Source organism: Nansenia antarctica (assembly GCF_963989245.1).
Source record: "Nansenia antarctica genome assembly, chromosome: 3".
Taxonomy (NCBI): Eukaryota; Metazoa; Chordata; class Actinopteri; order Argentiniformes; family Microstomatidae; genus Nansenia; species Nansenia antarctica.
In genome coordinates, this window is record NC_137688.1 from 21,423,594 (window position 1) to 21,442,817 (window position 19,224).

Sequence of the window (19,224 nt, forward strand, 5' to 3'; positions counted from 1 at the left end):
TCTGTTTTTACCTACCACACACACACACACACACACACACACACACACACACACACACACACACACACACACACACACACACACACACACACACACACACACACACACACACACACACACACACACACACACACACACACACACACACACACACACACTCACACATAATCTTTCCTCTTGCTCCCTCCCTCCCTCTCTCCTTTCCTTCCCTCTCACTTTCTTCCTCTTTCTCTCATTTCCAGGTTGCCACTTGGTCATTGCAGTCAACATGGTGAGTTTAACAGGAGAGAGAGGGAATTAGATTGCATATGTATTTTATTTATTATATTCAATTGATTGCAAATGTTTGTACTTCATTTGTGTGCACACTGCAAGGAACTGCTTAATATTTGAATCCATGTCAGATAATAATCTGAAAACTGTATCTCTGTATTTCATCAAATCTATCATACAATCTATCATATGGATGTGGATATTATGGTATTCATGTGGATGAATGAGTTGACAGATGACAGAGAAAGAGAATCAGAGATAGCAGGTTGAAATGGGAAAGGTTGAGATTCTGAGACAGAATGGCAGAGAGAAGAAAGAATAAAACATTTAGACTTCCAGGGAATATGCAAAGGGAATATGCAAAGGGAGAGACAGCAATACTGAGAAATGCTGATCTCTACACAGCAATTATTGTAATAGTTACAGTTATGCATGCATGTTGACGGTGTCTGTCTGTGTGACTTTCTGTCAGTGAGTGAGTGAGTGAGTTTCAGTGTTGAGTGAGTGAGTGAGTTTTAGTGTATTGTGTGTGTGTGTGTGTGTGTGTGTGTGTGTGAGTGTGTGTATGTGTGTGTGAGTGTGAGTGTGTGTGTGTGTGTGTGTGTGTGTGTGTGTGTGTGTGAGTGTCTCTGCTAAATTTAGAGTGTGATTTAGAGAGGTTAAATGGCAAGTCCTTTTGAATGTGAGACAGGGAGTGTGTATTTATAGTTAATGATTTTCTAGTGGGAAAGGAATGTCTGTAAACGTAAATAAACACATACACACACACACACCAACAACAGTATATACTTTGCATCAGCTAATGAGGATCCTAATAAATCAAGTCAAATCAAACAGTATACACACATACACACACACAGACACACAGACACACACACACACACACACACACACACACACACACACACACAATCTACAGTGTACATAGACACACACACCATTAACAGGTGTGTGTACACACACACACACACACAGGTACCTAAAAGGGTTTACTGTAGTGGCCAATCGCTATGCATACCAATGTAGCAACTTTGTTCTTTGTGTGTATTCTGTGTGTCCTTAAACCTTATTGAAAACTGTACTGTATATCCCTTCACACACAGCTGTTAGCACAGTCGTAATGTGTATAAGAGCATCAATGTCATTAAGCAGTTCCCCTTTCAGACAGTGTTTAGAACCCCTTGTAGCTTGTAAAAAAACCACATTGTTTCTCTGTCCTTCTTTGCACATAAACACACACACACACACACACACACACACACACACACACACACACACACACACACACACACACACACACACACACACACACTTTGGACACACTTTTGTTGATCACACACACCCTATCCTCTCCAGCTCTCTCTCAGCTCTCTCCCTAACATGGTTGGCCCCAGCCCCAGCCTCCCCTCCTCTCCTGGGGGATGTGCTGCTACAGCAGGGTGCCTCAGCTATGAGCGGGGCCTGTTCAAGACTCTGCAGGAAGCCCTGAGGGAGATTGACATGCCTGAGACACAGGACCTGCCACAGGGTGAGACCAGTTCATCAGAACAGACCTGTTCAGCAACAGACCTGTTAAGCAGGAAATATCCTGGAAAAGTGCAGGTTAAGATGTGACCCCTCGAAAAATGCTCTGTCCACTGAACTACACGAAACCAAACATTTCCATCTGCAATGCTCGGAATGTTTCCAAGTTCATTCAAGTTGTTATTGTTACCCGTGAGGACGAGGACGAGGATGAGGACAGAAATATTGATTGTAAGTCGCTTTGGAATAAGGCGTCTGCTAAATGGCAAAAATGTAATGTAAAAAAAAAAAAAGAGATAGTGCTCTGCAATTGCAAATGCATGACAGGTGTGGTATACTTGGCATGGCGAACATAACCTGTAATCAGGTATGTGTGTGGCACAGCTGATCTGTTTAGGAGGTGCTAGTTATCCCCTGAGTACGCCCCAGGCCATGGATGCACTCAGGCCAAGTCACTTTAGTTCAACTATTGTGAAGCAGGTGTTATGATGGGAATCTGTCCCCCTTTTGTCTGGTCCAAAAACAACCTGGAGCCTCTTTTCCTATTGGAATATCACATCTTTCTGGTCTCTGCTACTCTGCAGGGTTGGATACATGTTCCAGCTAATCCTCCAATGGACATATTATTATTATTATTATTCAGATTGCTTAATAGGACTAGGTATTAAGCAATCTGAATAATAATAATAATTAGTAGTAGTATACTAGAAGTAGTATGATTATGATGATCACTATTATTATTATTATTATTATTGCTTACATCTTTCCAGCTGCCCAATAAACAATGTTGTTGTTTATTGATTAATCATTGAACATAGAAGATAGAGAGTAAAGGACTGGAACACTATTGGCTCCTCCCACTGATGCTTGTTCCCTCTCCATTCAGGTACCAGTCACTCTGAGCTGTGTATCTGTGTTTTGGGGTCCCCCCTCCCATATCTCTCTCTGCTGTTGGAGGCAGGGCAGCGGAGTCCAGGTACGGAAATAATTCACACAAGACTAGCAAAACAGATAACACACACATACCTTACTGTCAAACATGATGAATTCAACTGATACACACACACACACACACACACACTTTACTGTCAATAATTGTCCTCTCCAAATGAATGCATGAATGAATATATAAATACATGAGACTCTTTCTCTCCCTGTAGTGACTAATAACAGTTCCACGCTTTTTATTCCAATGGTAAATAAGGGACAAATACTAAAATAGCTCTGTTTACAGGGAACAAGGTCTTCAAGGTTTACAAGGGGTCTTCTCTGGTTCGCAGGTTGTTTTCTCCTATATGTACGTGTTTGTTGTTCAATCATCAGTTCTAGGTAATCTGTTATCAAAATCAAAAAAAAATAAAAATAAATATTTGTATAGCGCATTTCTTACAAGATGCAACTCAATGCGCTTCACACAATGAACATTTTCAGTCAATCAGTCAATCAATCAATCAATCAATACTGACAGAGCCGCGAGCAGGCAAAAGTAAAAACCTGTACACTATGTAGCCAGGAAAATTCCCTTGCAGCCCTCTACACATAGAGCGACTACTAGCCAGTTTGCCTACCAGCACCCAGCGGTGGGCCCCCACCCCCCCGGGGAGCCCCCGCCCCCCCACACACCCAGCCCGCCCCACCACCAGCACACCCGGCCCAGCCAAGCAAGCACAGACCAAAGAGGCCCCGCACAAGGACGGCCAAGCAGGTGCCCCGGCGGCGGAACAGACCAGGCACACGGGGCAGCCGGGGGCCCCCAAGGGGAGGCCAAGGACCACCGGCACAAAGCAAGCAAGCAAGGGCGAAAAACCTGTACACCATGTATCCAGGAAAAGTTCCTTGCATATTATCGGCGTACACACTGTCCATAAATGTAGTGTTATATCTGCATCGTTATAGTTACATTAGCATTTATATTTTTGACATTAGCATACTCCTTCATTCAAAGCGATTTAAGTAAGTGAATCATCTATCCATCAGTCATCATAAGAAAAACACATAAGACTAGGGGCAGTCACAATGCTAGAAGCAATTGTACATTTCCTTTTCTTTTTTTTCTTTTTTCTTTCTTTTATTTTTTTTTTTAATTTACAGTAGAGAAACTGTACAGGGGGGTAGTCAGGAGGAGGCATTTAGGAGGGACAGAGATGGGTCTTCAGTCTAGGAAGATAGGTAGTGACTCTGCAGTACTCACAGCAGTGAGAAGCTCGTTCCAGCAGTGGGCCGCCAGGACAGTGAAAAGTTGTGACCAAGCAGCGCTACTGCATCCATGTAGAGGCAGCGGTATCTGGCGGCCAGCCGAAGTGGAAGAGCAGAGTGATCGCAGGGGTTTGGGGGCTGACCATTGCTTGCAAGTAGGGAGGGAATACTTCCTTTACCGCCGGTAGCGAGCACCAGGGTCTTGAATCTGATGCAAGCTGCTACCGGGAGCCAATGAAGGGTGCGAAGGAGTGGGGTGACATGGGAGATCTTGGGGAGAGGTCTGATGGCAGAGCCCAGCCAAGAGTGCATTGCAGTAGTCAAGGCGGGAGATCACAAGTGTCTGGACCAAGAGTTATGCTGCTTCTCTTGTGAGGAATTGATGTATCCTTCTAATGTTGTAGAGGAAGAATCTACAGGAGTGTGCTTTCGCTGTGATGTTCGTCGCACGCGATAAGTGGTTGTCAAGGCCTGGCTGTCTGGGAGGTGGTCACAGTAGAGTTCTGTGGGAAGGCTTTCCCAAATCACCTGGTAAGAGCAATCAGCCAGGTAGGATGCAAACCAGGAGAGTACAGAGCCAGAGATGCCCAGTTCTGAGAGGGTGGAGAGAAGGATCAGCTGGTTTACTGTGTCGAATGCAGCAGACAGGTCCAGAAGAATGACAACAGAGGAGCGGGAGGAAGCTCGAGCAGAGTGGAGTGGCTCCATGACAGCAAGGAGAGCAGTCTCAGTAGCGTGCCCAACCTTAAAGCCATATTGGTGAGGGCCAAGGAGGTTGTTCTGAAGGAGCATGAGATGGTTGGATAGAGACAGCACGTTCAAGTGTTTCAGATAAGAAGGAGAGACGGGCCAAGAGTTGGTTTCTTGAGAAGAGGCTTGACTCTGGCTGTCTTTAAAGGTCACTGGGACAGATTCTAAAATCAGATCTGACATATAGTCAGATCCCCTTTATAGTCTCTGGTCCCCCCCCCCCCCAACAGCCACTTCTCACTCTATCTCTCCTTTTCTCTCCACTCTCTCTCTTTCTCTGTAGGAGACGCCCTCCTCTGTCTCTCTCCCTCCTGGCTCTCTCGCTCCGTCTCCTCTCTCATGGTCCATAAGGCGGTCACCTTTGACCTCGGGGGACGCACTTGTCTCTCCACCTACAACCCTCCTCGCAGAGTCACCTACTTCCTGTCATGTGACCCTTGGGCTGATCAGGAAGTGTACAGAGGGACGGACTGTCCAACCGGAGGCTCCGGGACACTAGGGCAGCTCTGGGGGAACGTCCTGAGCACCAGGTTTCTGCTGCAGAAGGCTATGATCCATTGCCCCCCGACCCTGGCCATACTGATTCCCCCAGGGCAGATGGGTGTGCAGGAGGGCAGAATTGGAGGGGTGGAGGTGGTGCACCTGGAAATGGGTGCGGAGGAGGGTGTGAACTCCATCAGAAACAAGGTGGACTCTTTCTTGGAGTCTGAGGCGATGAGGCAATCTGAGAGGGTATGTGCTGTTCTTTGGTGTCTTATTCAGCATTGGTGTTATATAATGTTTACGTTACTTTACTATAGATAAACCATATGAGTAAGTTCAATAATTTTCATTTGATTGTTATAGCGTTCATCAAGTATGCCGGGCAGTATCGTGGATTCACAATGCTACCTATACACACAATATCGATCCACAATATCAATCCGTGTCTTTGAGCCCCGGAAAAGAGCTATATATATACAATGAATTATTATTAATATTATTGTTAATAATAATAATAATAATAATAATAATACATTTTTATTGGTCCCATGAAGGTGGTTCTCAGATACAGCGGGGGTCGGTTTGTGGGTGAGGCAGCCACCACACCCCCCATCTACCTGCCCTGCAACAGCAGAGAGGAGGTGTGGACCAAAGTGAGCCAGCTGGTGCCTCGGCTCCTCCCAGGGGAGGCTCTGCTGCTGGAGGCCTACTGCCCCTCGCTGAAGCCTGGCCCTCAGGTGGAGGTCCGCACCTGGGAGCAGTACACTGGTGAGGGCTCCAGCTATGGGGAAGCATGGGGGTGTTGCTCTCCTGTTTATGTTTATACATCAGGTGAGGTTTTTGGAGGGTGAAAATTGGAAGACAGACTCATTGTACAGTAATGCATGGAGTGGAATGAGGACACGGTACCATGTTTGATACCATTCCTAATTCCGTTCCATCTGTTTACCTCCATTTTCTCCTTCCACCGGCCTCCACTGTTATCCAATGACATCACTTAGTGGTGATTGTAAGGACTCTTGTAAAGGACTATACTTAATATAATGATTATGGCCATTGATATCCTCCTGGCTTGTCATAGTGAAGTTGTTGTCTCTCTGCGTGTCAGACTGCAGAGCTCAGGTCCCACACCTGTCGTTCAGGCTGTGTGCCATCGTCACTCGCTCTCCCCAGGACGTGCCTCTCCTCTACAAGGTGAGAGAAACAGGAAGAAAGAGAGAGAGGGAGACGACGAGATCACAAGCGAAAAAAAGAGAAAGATCATACTTGACATTGCAAAGTTATGAATCTCTCTCTCTCTCTCCCTTCTCTCTCTCTTTCTCTCTCTCTCTCTCTCTCTCTATCTATCTCTTTCTTCAGTTGGTGTGTAGGGTGGGTGCATCCGACACCCCTCTCTCTCACACCCACTCCCTGTCTCAGTCCCTGGAGACGACTCTGTTAGAGTGTGGTTTCACTGACCCCGCCTTGTCTGTCTCTCTCCGACGCCTCGCCACCGACACTGCCCTGGCCTGCCTCCGTGTTGTCATGGAGACTGAGTCAAGCATGTCCCCAGACCAACGTGGCGGGTCTGGTGCTCAGACTGACATGATAGGTGTGTGTGTGTGTGTGTGTGTGTGTGTGTGTGTGTCTGTGTGTCTGTGTGTCTGTTGTGCTCTTGAATGTGTTTGATTACTGTTTTTTTTACATTAACTTAATCTCTAGGTGAAATAAAGGAAACTGTTGCTGTTTAGTTAAAACCTCAATGAAAGCATGAGTATTTATCATACCATAAACAAGCATAAACATTTCCAACCATGAGCTTCTCTTCCTGTAGCAACTGTCTCACTCTTACTAACTCTCCGTCTCTCCCTCCGTCCCTCCCCCCCTCTTTCACAGGCGTAGACCTCCTCTTCACCCTCGAAGGCTCTGTCATCATCCCGGTTGTTCTGGGCCTCCACCCCTCCCTCTGTCTTCACTCCTCTTTCCCGGCGCGAGGGATGGAGATGACGGGATGTGACGGTGGGATAGAGGCGTGTCAGGGCACCCTCCTCCTGACCCCCTTCACCCGCTCACAGTGTTACCTCATGCAGGGGAAGACAGTCCTGGTGGTTGGCGCAGGCGGACACAGTAAGAAGTTCATCTGGGAAGCAGCCAAACAATACAAACTGAAGGTGATTGTCTAGATGGGAAATAGATCCCTACCACTACAAGAACCGGACAATCAAACATTTCTACACCGCACCGTACTCCTTTGCTAAGTGCAATCAAAGTATTAATGTGATGATGCTAATGCTTACGGCTAATGCTTACGCTAAATGTCTACTGTATGCCTCATACCTCTCTCCTCACCAATCAGATTCTGCTGGTGGACTGTGACCCCTCCCACTTCGCATCTAAACTGGTCGACCACTTCCTCGCCCTGCCGGACATCCCTGACCATCGCCGTGATGACCAGCACTGCCTCCATATTTGTGATTGGCTGACGTCAGCTGGGCTCCGCCCTGATGGCTGCGTGTGTTTCTGGGACGACTGCGTGGTCCTGGCGGCGCTCGTCTGTGATAGGCTGGGGCTCAGCGGCCCACCCCCTGAGGCCATACGCATCGCCAAGGAGAAGAGCCGCACCCACCAGCAACTCCTGGGCCTCCTGACATCCTCTAGGACTTACCCTGTCTCTGCTGAGATGCCATCCGGTCAGGCGGATGGCCTGGTGGAAGTGATGGAGGCGGAAAGGAGAGCTATGGTCAATGGGATGGTCAACATGGAGGGGGATAGTCTGAAAGCCATGGCTGATTTCGACAGGGGCGATCTCTTCAGTGGCACGGTGGGAAAGCCTGACAACACATGCTCCCCCTCTTCATCCACCAACTCCATCTCCTCACCCTCCTCTTCTTCTCAATCCTCGAGCCCTTTTCATCCATCAACTCCCCTCCTCTCGCCCTCCCCCTGTTCCTACGCAGTGCCCTGCGTCCATGTGGAGAGCGCCCTGGATTTGGAGAAGGCTGCCCGTGGTGTGGCAAGGGGGCCGGGGGGCTCCAGTGTGGGGGCTTTCAGGTTCCCTGCTGTGATGAAGCTGGAGTACGGAGCAGGGGCAGTGGGCGTGAGGAAGGTGAGCTCTCTGGCCGAGAGCCTGGCGCACTTCGAACGCATCGGTGGCGACCTGAGAGAAGAGACGGACTACCCGGGGATCGGCCTGGGATGGGGCAACGCCATGACCCTGATGGAGTACCTGGGCGGCACGGAGCACGATGTGGACGTGGTCCTGTTCAAAGGGAGGCTGGAGGGGGCCTTTGTGTCCGACAACGGCCCCACGCGCGCCCCGGCCTTCACCGAGACGGCTGCCCAGATGCCCTCAGGGCTGGCGGCGGACAAACGGGCCCAGCTGATCCGCGCGGCCCACCACGCCTGCCTGGGCTGCGGGCTGCGCGACGGCGTCTTCAACGTGGAGCTGAAGATGACAGAGCTGGGTCCGCGGCTCATCGAGATCAACGCGCGCATGGGCGGCTTCTACCTGCGCGACTGGATCCGCCAGCTGTACGGCGTCGACCTTCTAATGGCTGCCTTCATGGTGGCGTGCGGCATCTGTCCTCGGCTGCCCTCGGCCACAGCGCTCCCGGCCAGGGGCCACTTCGCCGGGGTGATGTGCGTGGTGTCGCAGCACCTCCAGGCCCTGAGGAGCACGGCCAGCCCAGAGCGCCTGAGGAGGCTGCACCAGGAGGGGGTGCTGTGGCTGAACGAGCTGGCGGAGGAGGATGAACTGATATCGGGGGAGTACGAGGAGCCCTTCTGTAATGTGGGGGTCAGAGACGCCCACAACGGGGCCAATGCACGCCAGCGTCTGCTCGCCCTCTGCCAGGGGCTGGGGCTGCACTGCCCCCCGCGCTACGACCTGGGATACTTCCTGTCTCATTTTGGTTAATGTAAAGTGCGGCGAGGGAAGCAACTAGGGTTTATTCAGGAGGGAGTACAACTGGAATGTTAGAGGTAGAAATGTAACGTATAGACTGGTGTTGCGTTATACAATATATTTGCCCCTTAATATTCTGTCAGATTGGACCCACCCTTGCTTCATACAGGTAGGGTATTTGTGTCATACTAATTATTAGTATACTAATAAAACTGTATACTGTTTAAAAGTCAGCTAATCTGATCAGAAATTGAGATTTGGAGGTTAACTGATCAAAACCTTTTCAAAACATTTCACTTAAAATTGGGGACCAATTGAAAGAAATATTTAAAATATTGTATGAATGTAAACATTTTAAAAATTCTACGGTAATTTCATATGATTGAGGTATGAATGGGAATCAGCAGTCATCTACTTCATTATATAGCCATGAACGTTAATTAACTAGGGGTGAACACGGGGGCGGTATCACCCCGGTGCTGGGGTGAGGCGGTGTACACTTACAGTAGGTCAGAGTGTCACACTGAGGAAGATGGGGGGGTGGGGAGTGAGGGAGGGAGGTGGAACAGGTCATGGAAAGTTTTAGAACATTTTCATCAAGGCAAGGGACAACAGCTGGTGTGGTATTTGGGTCTGGGCTGTTGGAAAAATACTGTATCGCAGCCATAGTCTCATACAGTCCTAGAATGTAAGGGTGAGAATTCAGTTCATGTCTGAATTAATAGATTCATTGCGAAAGGTCACACTAAATAAATCAAACCTGTTGAAAAACTTGGAGTTGAATTACAACACACACACACACACACACACACACACACACACACACACACACACACACACACACACACACACACACACACAACACAACACAACACACACACACACACACACTGTTGTGTGGTTGTTTTGTTTTGAGAAGCCATTTATGGAGGCCCCACCTTTGCAGATGCCCTGTGTCCTGAGAGGATTGCACCTTGGCAGGAGGTTGTGCCGTGGCATTTGGGCTCTGGTGTCATGTTGTGGTGCGATGTGACTTGGTGAAACTGAGATGCCCTCCATGCCTTCATCAACCCTCATGACCCCTGAAATAGGTTGGGGTTGTCTGGGTTTTACTGTATTGAATGTACGTCTGAAATAACTACTTCCATCATGCATAGTTTAATTTGGTAATGTCCAATTGTGCATTGTCCTTTGGATTCTGTGCTGCTAATCTGTTTCTGTTTTGTTTTTTGTTTTCTCCCTCCCTCCCCTTTTAGTTGTTTATTGTTTAGCCCTATATTATTGAACTCACATATAATTGTAGAATTACTCCAATCTTGTTACAGTAAAATCACAAATATATGTCTGAAGCATTAACATACCACTTGTAAATAAATAGTTATTGTTATAATGGTATATAGTTAAATTATAATTCTGATTTATCCCTCAAATCTAACTTTGGTGTACATTTTGTCATTCACGTTCTTCATCCTTTGTTTGAGTGTTTTGTCATTTGCTATTTTTGTTAAAGTTGGATTTCTCTGATTCTAGGAGTATAGATATCAGATAATGTATGTGATCAATAGAAATGTAATGTTTACATTTCCACATTGTTTTACAAACATATGCCTATAATGCAATAAATTGTGTATTCCTTAAACATGTAATGTTATCGATTCCACACAGTGATTTGGGTATGTGATCTGTTTCATTATGTTGACCACAAAATAATCATGCATTTTTCAAAAAATCAACTGTCTTGTTTCATTTGTGTTTGCTTAACTGGTCTCTAATATGTTGTTATATTGAAACAATAAACCACTGTTCTCTCTGTAGTATCCTCCTCTCTGTTCACTACACAACCACAGATAACACAACAAATAGCTCCATGATGATCTCCTGTTCGTGATTGACCACATGTCTCTCTCTCTCTGTTTCTCTCTGTTCCCCCCCTCTGTGATACACATCTATGTTTCTATCTCTACTCCATTAAGTGAGCAGCTGCCTTACTGTTAAGTCCCCCACTTGCAAGGGAAAAAAAGACAAAAAATGTAGCCCCCACTCTTTCATTTCCTCCTCTGTTGTCCTCCCTCCCACCCTTTTTCTTTTTTTTCCACACTCACCCGAAGTCCCCTCCCCTTTCCCTTGGTTTCATGCACACTTCCTTTTTTCTTTCGCAACGCTGCAAAAGGGTGGGTTATTATAGGTTGTTTTCCTTTTGTCTCTCCAAATGACTGCTTCCATTTAACACTAGCTTTCCATGTCGTGTGCATTGATCTATGGGTGTACTATCAGGACATTTATGTTAGGTTGTTCTCACAGGAGTTTTGCCTTGAGTCTCTAAACAAATATTCCATGTTGATAACAAACTGCGCACAAACTATTTGTCATCGGTTGTCAAATCAGTTTTAGGCCTACATTGACTGATCTGGAAAGAGGAAGGGAGAGGTAAGGTACAAACAAACAGCTTTTTAAATATATATATATATATATATATATATATATATAGATATAGATATATATATATATATATATATATATAGATATATAGATATACAGTATATATAGATAGATAGATAGATTTATTGATTGATTGATTGATTGATTTTTACAATGGATGAAGCCACAATGACAGATGGAGAAAGAGATAGAGGCCAGGCTGGAGAGACAGTGGAAAACAGGGTGGTTATGGGAGACAAGCCTCTCCATCGATTCATCAGAGGTGAACCACGAAGTCTTGGGGTAAGAACTAACATTGTTAACCATTCTAATCGGAACTGTGTTGATGCTAGTTGTGGAAATATGTGCATGGTTGCTGGCATCATATCTAAGGTATCCCACCACCATTTCCATTGTATCCTTGAGCAAGGCACTTAACCCCTAACTGCTCCAGGGGTGCCTGATGGGGGCTAACCCTGTACCCAGAGCCCAGAGCTCTGTTCTCCCTGGGTGTGTGGGGTACAAATAGACAGACCACACAGGGAAGACATACAATTCTGAAAGTCTAAAGGAGGAACTAGTTTGAGTCATTAAGTTTGCTTCCACTTACAGCATCTTTATGTCCCTCACTCTTAACGTTATCATACTTTCTCCTTCCCTCTCTCCATAGATTGTGATCATGATGTTTGGCTTTGGGGAGATCACTATGGGGATTCAAATGATGAGAGAGGACGCCCTAAACTCCTCCGATATCTACATCCCTTTCTGGCTGGGGGCTCTGGTAAAGTACACCAGGAGGATCTGAAAGGGATTGTGGTTTTTGTACTCCAGCACTTTACATAGTCTGTGACTGACTGTCAGTAAAAAGGGAATCATCATGCGCTTGGTTTAAAAACAACAACAACAAAAACAACAACAACAGAAAGCTTTCAATGATTCTCACACAGGTGCTAAACCAGTTGTGAATAAAAAGAAGAAGATCTATCTTTTTCTTTTTCTTCAGTTTATAGTCTGTGGAACCCTCTCAATCTACGCAGATGTGCATCCGTCCAAGAAAATGGTATGCTCACATTGGTTTGAACTCGGCCACACAGTTATCGTTCACTCCATATCACTTGAATGTCTTATTGCATAGTATCTCATGACCGATGAGCACCTCTACAATCTGAATCTCTGTCATTGCCTTTGCAGGTGACAGTGTGTTTGGCAATGTATATCGTCTCCATACTGGGTGTTGTGGTCTCCATTGGTTACAGATCAGTTGGCATCAGCCATTCCAGCTATTTAAGGCAATGGCATGAGGATGAATGGACAGGCTACAGATATGTGAGTTATGACACTGAGGCCTGGACTACACGTATATGGATATTTTTCTAAACGCAAATATTTTTGTACAATTGGGCTTCTCAACCACACGAACACAGCGTTTTCACTCACATAAACAGAGATTTCTCTAAACGGATAAAAAAGGGAAGAAATAAAAAAATATCCGATTGAGTGGATCAGTGTGGTTATGTTAAACAGAGCTGGTGTTGATGCAATGATGTCAAGCGTCAAGTGTCAAGTCGTTCACACATGCGCATTGAAGCAAAACGGTTGTCAACAGCAACAATGGCTCAACTTCATTGTCGGTCCACACAAAATAATCAGTTTTTGCTTTCTTCTTGGCTGCCATAACTTGCTTTTCTGTCTGTTTTGTAGTTTTCTTTTCTGTCTGTTTCAAAGAGTTTGGTCTGTTTACGTTTTGAGTCACTGCCACCGTTTGATTACAACTGACTGCGCATGCCCATAATGTTCTTCTTCGCTTTAGGGGTGATCGTGTTCAGTTTGGGCTTTTCGTATGGCGTTTAGAAAGACAAATAAAGTCCATTCCATTCCATTCCATTCCATGGACAGAGATAAGTTTGTGGTGTGGACAGAGTTGTTGTTTTTTAAACGAGGACGAAAATATCCACTTAAAAAAATATCCATATACGTGTTACCGTAGTCCAGGCTTGAGAAGGATATAAAGACAGATTCATTTCTATTTTCATACAAAACATTCTGAACTTTCTACGTAAACAACTCACTTGATATTTCCGCCAACACTGCCTATACTCTGACCATTTCTTCTTCTTCTTCTTCTTCTTCTTCTTCTTCTTCTTGTTCTATTTCTCTTCTCTCTCTCTCTCAGGAGCAGCTCATGAGTGCGGAGGCCATCCTATTAGCTATCTCTCTGTTTGTCATGGGAATCCTTATCTTCCTGTCCACCATGGCACGTTTTGCTCTGAGGTCCTCAAACACCCAGGTATGATCCTCCCCCAGGCCTGCAGCTCTAGACAATTAAGATGTAAACATGGTTCATTAAGACATACATAGCACACATTAAAAATAATTACAGACATTATCTTCTATCAACAACGGTATGGTCTTATTCAGAGTGTTGGATTTCAAGTTTCAATATTTTCTTCTCCTTTTTCCCCTCCATTCCCCTTTTTTCCCCTCTAGGTCATTATCCAGCAGCGTGTACTGACAGCCCAGAGTGAAGACTAGAAATAATCATACACCTTATGATGTAATGTTTAACCATAATTGACATTAATCATCAATGTATAGAGTTGTCCATCACCAGCAATGTTTCTCCATTAATAGGTATGGGAGTATTGCAAAAGCCCACTTAAGTAGTGTGTGTGTGCGTGTGCGTGTGCGTGTGTGTGTGTGTGTGTGTGTGTGTGTGTGTGTGTGTGTGTGTGTGTGTGTGTGTGTGTGTGTGTACTTCTCCCTCTAGTGGATGTACCATTCATAGCCAGATCAGCATTTAGTTAAAAACTCCCTGCAACACAATGTATTTATAGATTTCTAACAATTAATTGCGGGATTAATTGAATAGCTTTGCACTGACAACAAATGCATAATAAATGTTAACTTCCTCTTATCGCAGTCTAAGATAATAGAGGGTGTTCAGACATGCTGCACTCACTGTATGCGCCCCCAGCGGTAGAAATCGAAAATTGAGAATGCACTTGGTCTTCTATTATCAGATTTGCACGCAATGCTTTCACGTGTCTAAAACGTCTTCTCCAATTGGCTCTCGGTTGTTCATTCCGTTTCTTGATTGGTTGACGACCATAGCAACAGAGCGCCATGTTTACTCTCAGGCTAGTACGAAACGAGCGATTTGACAGGCCCCTTTGATAAACACTTTTACCCTTGGTGGTCTTACGGCGAATATAGACAAATACACACATGCATTGCTGTCTGCGCGATGCAGGGCATTGTCAACGTCGTTTAACCCTGCCTCGGATCGATTTGGAGAGCTCTTCGGGTTCACAGAGGAGGTAAGGTTTCAACAAGGAGGCTTCTCATTGGATAATTGGTCGAGTCTGCAGTCAGTATGAAGACACGCGAACACACGAATACTCCGGATTTCACACGGGACGACAGGGAGAGAAACAGAATGTAGTGGCAGAAACGTTGGAACTGTATATTGAGGCTGTGTTCGAAATGGCATACTAGCATACTGCATACTAGCATACTCAATGAGGATATACTGCATACTGCCTACTAAATTCATAATAAGTATGCCAATACCAGCCGACCGAAACTCTAGTATACATTTCTTGCATACTCAAATTTCACATAATCTACAGTGTGAACGCACTGCATACTCAAAATCTACGTCATATCTAGTATGAGTAGTATGCTAGTATGCCATTCCGAACACAGCCGGAGTCTTTGGCAGTACACTGCTGTTCCAAGCTCTCTCTCTGCTGCCGGCAGCCTAATAATTAACCCTGGCGTGTTTGAATTGCATTAATATATTTACCGTAGAATAATTATTTCCCCCAAGAAATAAGTCGATTACTTTTCGCTCCACGTGCACTCTCAGGCGGCAGGTTCGCTTGGTTTGCACTTTGCAATAATGTCATCATGACCTCTCTTTAAAAACCTGCTTGTCAAGGCCATTCATTTCATTCACAGATTCAGGCCTGTCCTACTTATAAATTGTCCAAGAAGATGGGCTCTTTTCCAAGTGGAGGGAATAATAGAATTAGGTTTCATAAATTACCTTATCAGACCAGCTGCTGCTGGTGGTGCCCAGAACCAGGCTGAAAACCAGGGGGAACAGAGCCTTTTCGGCTGCTGCACCTAAACTCTGGAACAGCCTCCCCCTCCACGTACGGGCCGCTCAGACCCTGGAGATTTTTAAATCTCTCCTTAAAACACACCTGTTTTCCCTAGCCTCCCCCCCCCCCCCCCCCACCTAGCTATTGGTCCCTGGCTTTTATTATTTTGTGGTTTTTGTTGTAGGTCCCTGGCTCTTATTGTCTTATTGTTTTATTGTTTTGGTCCTTTTTGTCTTCTCTTTTGATTTTGCCATGTTTTGTGTTGCATTGTGTTGTGTGCATTGTGCTTGCTTGTTTCCTGCATTTTATCTATTTTTACTGTCAAGCACTTTGGCTCAGCATTGCTGTACGTAAAGTGCTATACAAATAAAGTTGACTTGACTTGACTTATGTTTAATCATAAGATGGATGCTAGGAGGTGGTTATTGCATCCCCTATCCCCTCCCCGTCATCTTCTTGACCGCTCAAAACAATGCCACTGAATTCTATACTTTGGTTCTTGCTATCTCCACCTCTTCTTTCTCTTGAACACTGTTATATGCATTTGGTGAATGTGGTTACAACATAACATCACAGAGACAGTGCTCTCCTGCAGCTATGGAGACCGTGGAGACCATGGAGGTGTATGAGGAGACAGACGTGAGGATGACGGAGGAGGTGGAGAGCTACACGCTGATGGAGGTCACTACTCCCAAGAAGAGGAGGAAGAGCAAGGCTCAGGGGGAGATTATAGAGAAGCCCAAAAAACCCAGGTAGCCTACCTACTAGGGGTGGGCATCGACGATCGATAATTGATCGATAAGGATCTTGGTCGATCACAAAATAAAACATTTGGTCGATCACAAAAAAAAAAAAAAAAAAAAAAAATTTGTGATCGACCAAATGTTTTATTTTGTGATCGACCAAGATCCTTATCGATCAATTATCGATCGTCGATGCCCACCCCTAACTCAAACACTCATCAACTCAACAACCAGACATGTATGCCAAAGACATACGCATCATTGTCATGATATAGGCCTACTCTTTCTTCACAATATTGCTCCACTTTCACCTACATCAGTGGAGGCTGGTGGATTGTAGAAACCGTAGGCCAGGCTCATTCTAGTGCATGGAATGGAATAAGGAATGGTATCAAACACGTGTGAAATGGTGTCATGGTAAACCCACATTTCTCATTCCATTCCATGCATTAGAATGAGCCCCTCCTCCGATTTCTACCTCCTCCAGCCTCCCCTGCCCTTTACGTCGGTTGAAATGGTATGTGTTGTCCTCGGTTTATGACGGGTGCTTTTTTGATCTCTTGTGTTCAGGTCTGCGTACCTGCTGTACTACCTGGATGTCCACCAGACCATGCAGCAGGACTATCCCAACCTCCCGCAGTCGGAGATCAACAAGCACATCAGCGTGAGCTGGAAGAGGCTCGCCGTGGCCGACAAGGGCTTCTACCTGGAGAAGGCCAAGCTGGAGAAGGAAGGGATAGACACGGTAACATTTAGAAAATCTGCGAATTTGAATAGATTGACGTTTTGTTTTGCAGCGTTACGTTTCTGATGCCTAAACCCACTGGCTGTCCCCTCAGGCGTCCCTGGTCACCTCCCACGACATCCCTGGCTTCCGTAAGATCCTCCCACGGGCGAACTACGTTCTCCTGCCGGAGGGCTCTTCGTCAGATGAGCCAGTGGGTACCCAACTGGAGGTGTGTGTGGAGTCTCTGGACTCCCCAGGGGAGGGGCTGCCCTCCCTCTCTCTGCCTCTGGAGCCCCACTTCCCTCCGCTGGCCCTGGGCAGTGAGGTGGAGCTGACGGAGCAGTGCATCGCTATAGAGGGTCTGCAAGGGACGCTCTCCTCCTCCTCGTACCCCTCCTCATCCTCCATACTCACCCCCACTTTCCACCGGGATTCCCACAATGCACCTCACCTGGCTGCAGCTGGACTGCTGCTGAAGGAGGAGGAGGAGCTCAGGGGCGGGGCTGGGGGTTATAGTGTGGTTGGCATGGCGACAGACGAGGGGTTTGTGGGAAGGACTGTGTTGCAGCATGTGAAAACGGAGGCCACACATCTGGTCACTATCATACCTAGTCAGGTGAGTTCAGAGCTTAAAAAAAGCTTAAAAAGACAGCTACTCTTTTTTTTAAATTTAGGATTATTATTTATTTATGTTTAAAACTTTTTAAAATTCGTTTTATAACCCTAGTACTCGCATGTAATTTATGTTGAGGAAGACATGTTTATAAACTAGATCTTCCAGCCACGAATAATTAAAGGTGTTTAGACATACTATGTATGTAAATGTCTGCTTGTCCAATGAAGTGATGGTTGAGAATCTCTTCTTATGATGATGTTGTTGTTGTTGTTGTTGTTGTTGTTGTTGTTGTTGTTGTTCCACAGGATCTGATGCAGCCCAGGGTCTTACCAGGAGCCAGTTCTGTGGGCTCTGTCATCATGGTCCCTGTAGGGGCCAGTGTGGAACGCAACACCAAACCCTCCTACAAACTAGTAAGGCTTATAAAACTCTCACACTCCCATACTCCTACAACCGTTCTCTGAATGACAGCAGAGGCCGTCGGAGATAGAAATCGGAGGACGGGCTCATGGTAATGCACGCAGCATTACCATGAGCCCGTCCTTCAGGTTTCTACCTCCGCCAGCCTCCCCGGCTGAACTGCGCCCTCATTATTCACCCAATAGTAGTCTGTCGTTTGTTATTGCTGTCAGGAAACAAAGACATCTCTCTCTCTCTCTCTCTCTCTCACATCCATTCTTTATTTTCCAGTCCAAGAACTACACGAGGAGAGGTCGGGGGAGTTGCCAGGCGCCTGGCTGTTCTTTTGTCTACGTGACCCGTCACAAACCCCCCTTCTGCCCAGACTGTGGTACCCACCTCGGGGGGAAGTGGGTGCCTGCAGTAAGTGTCACATCCACATGGAACAATGTCTGTGGCCTCACAATGTGGGCTATGGATATTGCTGTTCTTATGATCATTTTTAAAATGTTAAATTGTAAAACTCAAAAGGTCAGCCATGGCTGAAAGATTAACATTTTTTGTATTTAGTGTTTTTTGTTGTTTTAAAAAAGAAAAGAAAAGAACAGTGAAACACACTAAATTGCATTTTATGGAATTGTGCTGTAAAAGAAGTTACATTTGACATGACTCGATTTCGAGCCTTCACCAAATCAATAACACCAATGATGATCTCCCAATCTCTCACATAACCGGTACACCAATGATGATCTCCCAAATCTCAGGCAAAGAAGTCTAAAGCGGCCGCACACTCGACCGAGTCGTCTCCACAGAAACCACCTGCCAATCCCGGTGACGGCTCTCAAACGGCCGCGTCGCCCCCTGAGGAGAGAACTGACGCTCCTGCTAACAGTCGCCCCGTCACAGGGCGGAGAGGAGGCCGCCGGCCACGGGAGCCCAGGAAACCAGCGCAGTGTGCAGTTAAGGCAGAGTCACCACTAGTGGGCGGCAGCATCAACAGTGTCAGAGTGCCACAGAAACAGACCATGATGTGAGCGTTGCCTTTGCAGAAATATATTCTTTGTTCTTTATTTTTCCAGGGGGTTACTTTCCAAGTGAGCTCTTTT

At 46.0% G+C, this 19,224-nt stretch overlaps 3 protein-coding genes across 4 annotated transcripts in view; all 3 read left to right on the forward strand.

Moving 5' to 3' along the window:
• Positions 1 to 1,524: 1,524 nt before the first annotated feature.
• Positions 1,525 to 9,121, forward strand: LOC308153880 (carnosine synthase 1-like; the record flags this gene model as incomplete). Its single annotated transcript, XM_080527064.1, is given in 9 exon segments — positions 1,525 to 1,602; positions 1,606 to 1,801; positions 2,684 to 2,773; positions 5,027 to 5,475; positions 5,781 to 5,994; positions 6,335 to 6,420; positions 6,586 to 6,817; positions 7,102 to 7,376; positions 7,562 to 9,121. Coding segments are annotated over 9 exon segments (3,180 nt in total), but the record flags the coding sequence as incomplete, so codon positions are not given.
• Positions 9,122 to 11,278: 2,157 nt separating this feature from the next.
• LOC308152517 (uncharacterized protein) lies at positions 11,279 to 14,403 on the forward strand. 2 transcript variants are annotated; one of them, XM_080525515.1, is made up of 7 exons: positions 11,279 to 11,541; positions 11,712 to 11,830; positions 12,198 to 12,308; positions 12,531 to 12,587; positions 12,719 to 12,853; positions 13,701 to 13,814; positions 14,015 to 14,403. In XM_080525515.1, exons 2-7 carry the CDS (start codon positions 11,717 to 11,719, stop codon positions 14,057 to 14,059), a joined length of 576 nt encoding a protein of 191 aa, XP_080381641.1. In that variant the 5' UTR covers positions 11,279 to 11,541; positions 11,712 to 11,716; the 3' UTR covers positions 14,060 to 14,403. The 2 variants fall into 2 exon arrangements, with proteins under 2 accessions (XP_080381641.1, XP_080381640.1); XM_080525514.1 differs by having other exon boundaries at positions 11,279 to 11,536.
• Positions 14,404 to 14,506: 103 nt separating this feature from the next.
• The window catches only part of hmgxb3 (HMG box domain containing 3), a gene marked incomplete at its 3' end in the record, with an annotated part of 13,505 nt that continues 8,787 nt past the window's right edge, over positions 14,507 to 19,224 (forward strand). Inside the window, exons 1-7 of the mRNA XM_080527066.1 lie at positions 14,507 to 14,844; positions 16,210 to 16,385; positions 16,947 to 17,121; positions 17,216 to 17,719; positions 18,025 to 18,132; positions 18,410 to 18,541; positions 18,883 to 19,148. Of these exons, the coding sequence (XP_080383192.1) occupies positions 16,231 to 16,385; positions 16,947 to 17,121; positions 17,216 to 17,719; positions 18,025 to 18,132; positions 18,410 to 18,541; positions 18,883 to 19,148 (1,340 nt within the window). The 5' untranslated portion in view covers positions 14,507 to 14,844; positions 16,210 to 16,230. The remainder of the gene's footprint in view (positions 14,845 to 16,209; positions 16,386 to 16,946; positions 17,122 to 17,215; positions 17,720 to 18,024; positions 18,133 to 18,409; positions 18,542 to 18,882; positions 19,149 to 19,224) is intronic.

Excerpts from the sequence above, each read along its gene's own strand:
- LOC308152517 (XM_080525515.1), top strand. The coding sequence starts at position 11,717 with ATGACAGATGGAGAAAGAGATAGAGGCCAGGCTGGAGAGACAGTGGAA. Across the intron at positions 11,831-12,197 it reads GTGAACCACGAAGTCTTGGG|ATTGTGATCATGATGTTTGG; the intron begins GTAAGAACTAAC and ends CTCTCTCCATAG. Across the intron at positions 12,854-13,700 it reads AATGGACAGGCTACAGATAT|GAGCAGCTCATGAGTGCGGA; the intron begins GTGAGTTATGAC and ends TCTCTCTCTCAG.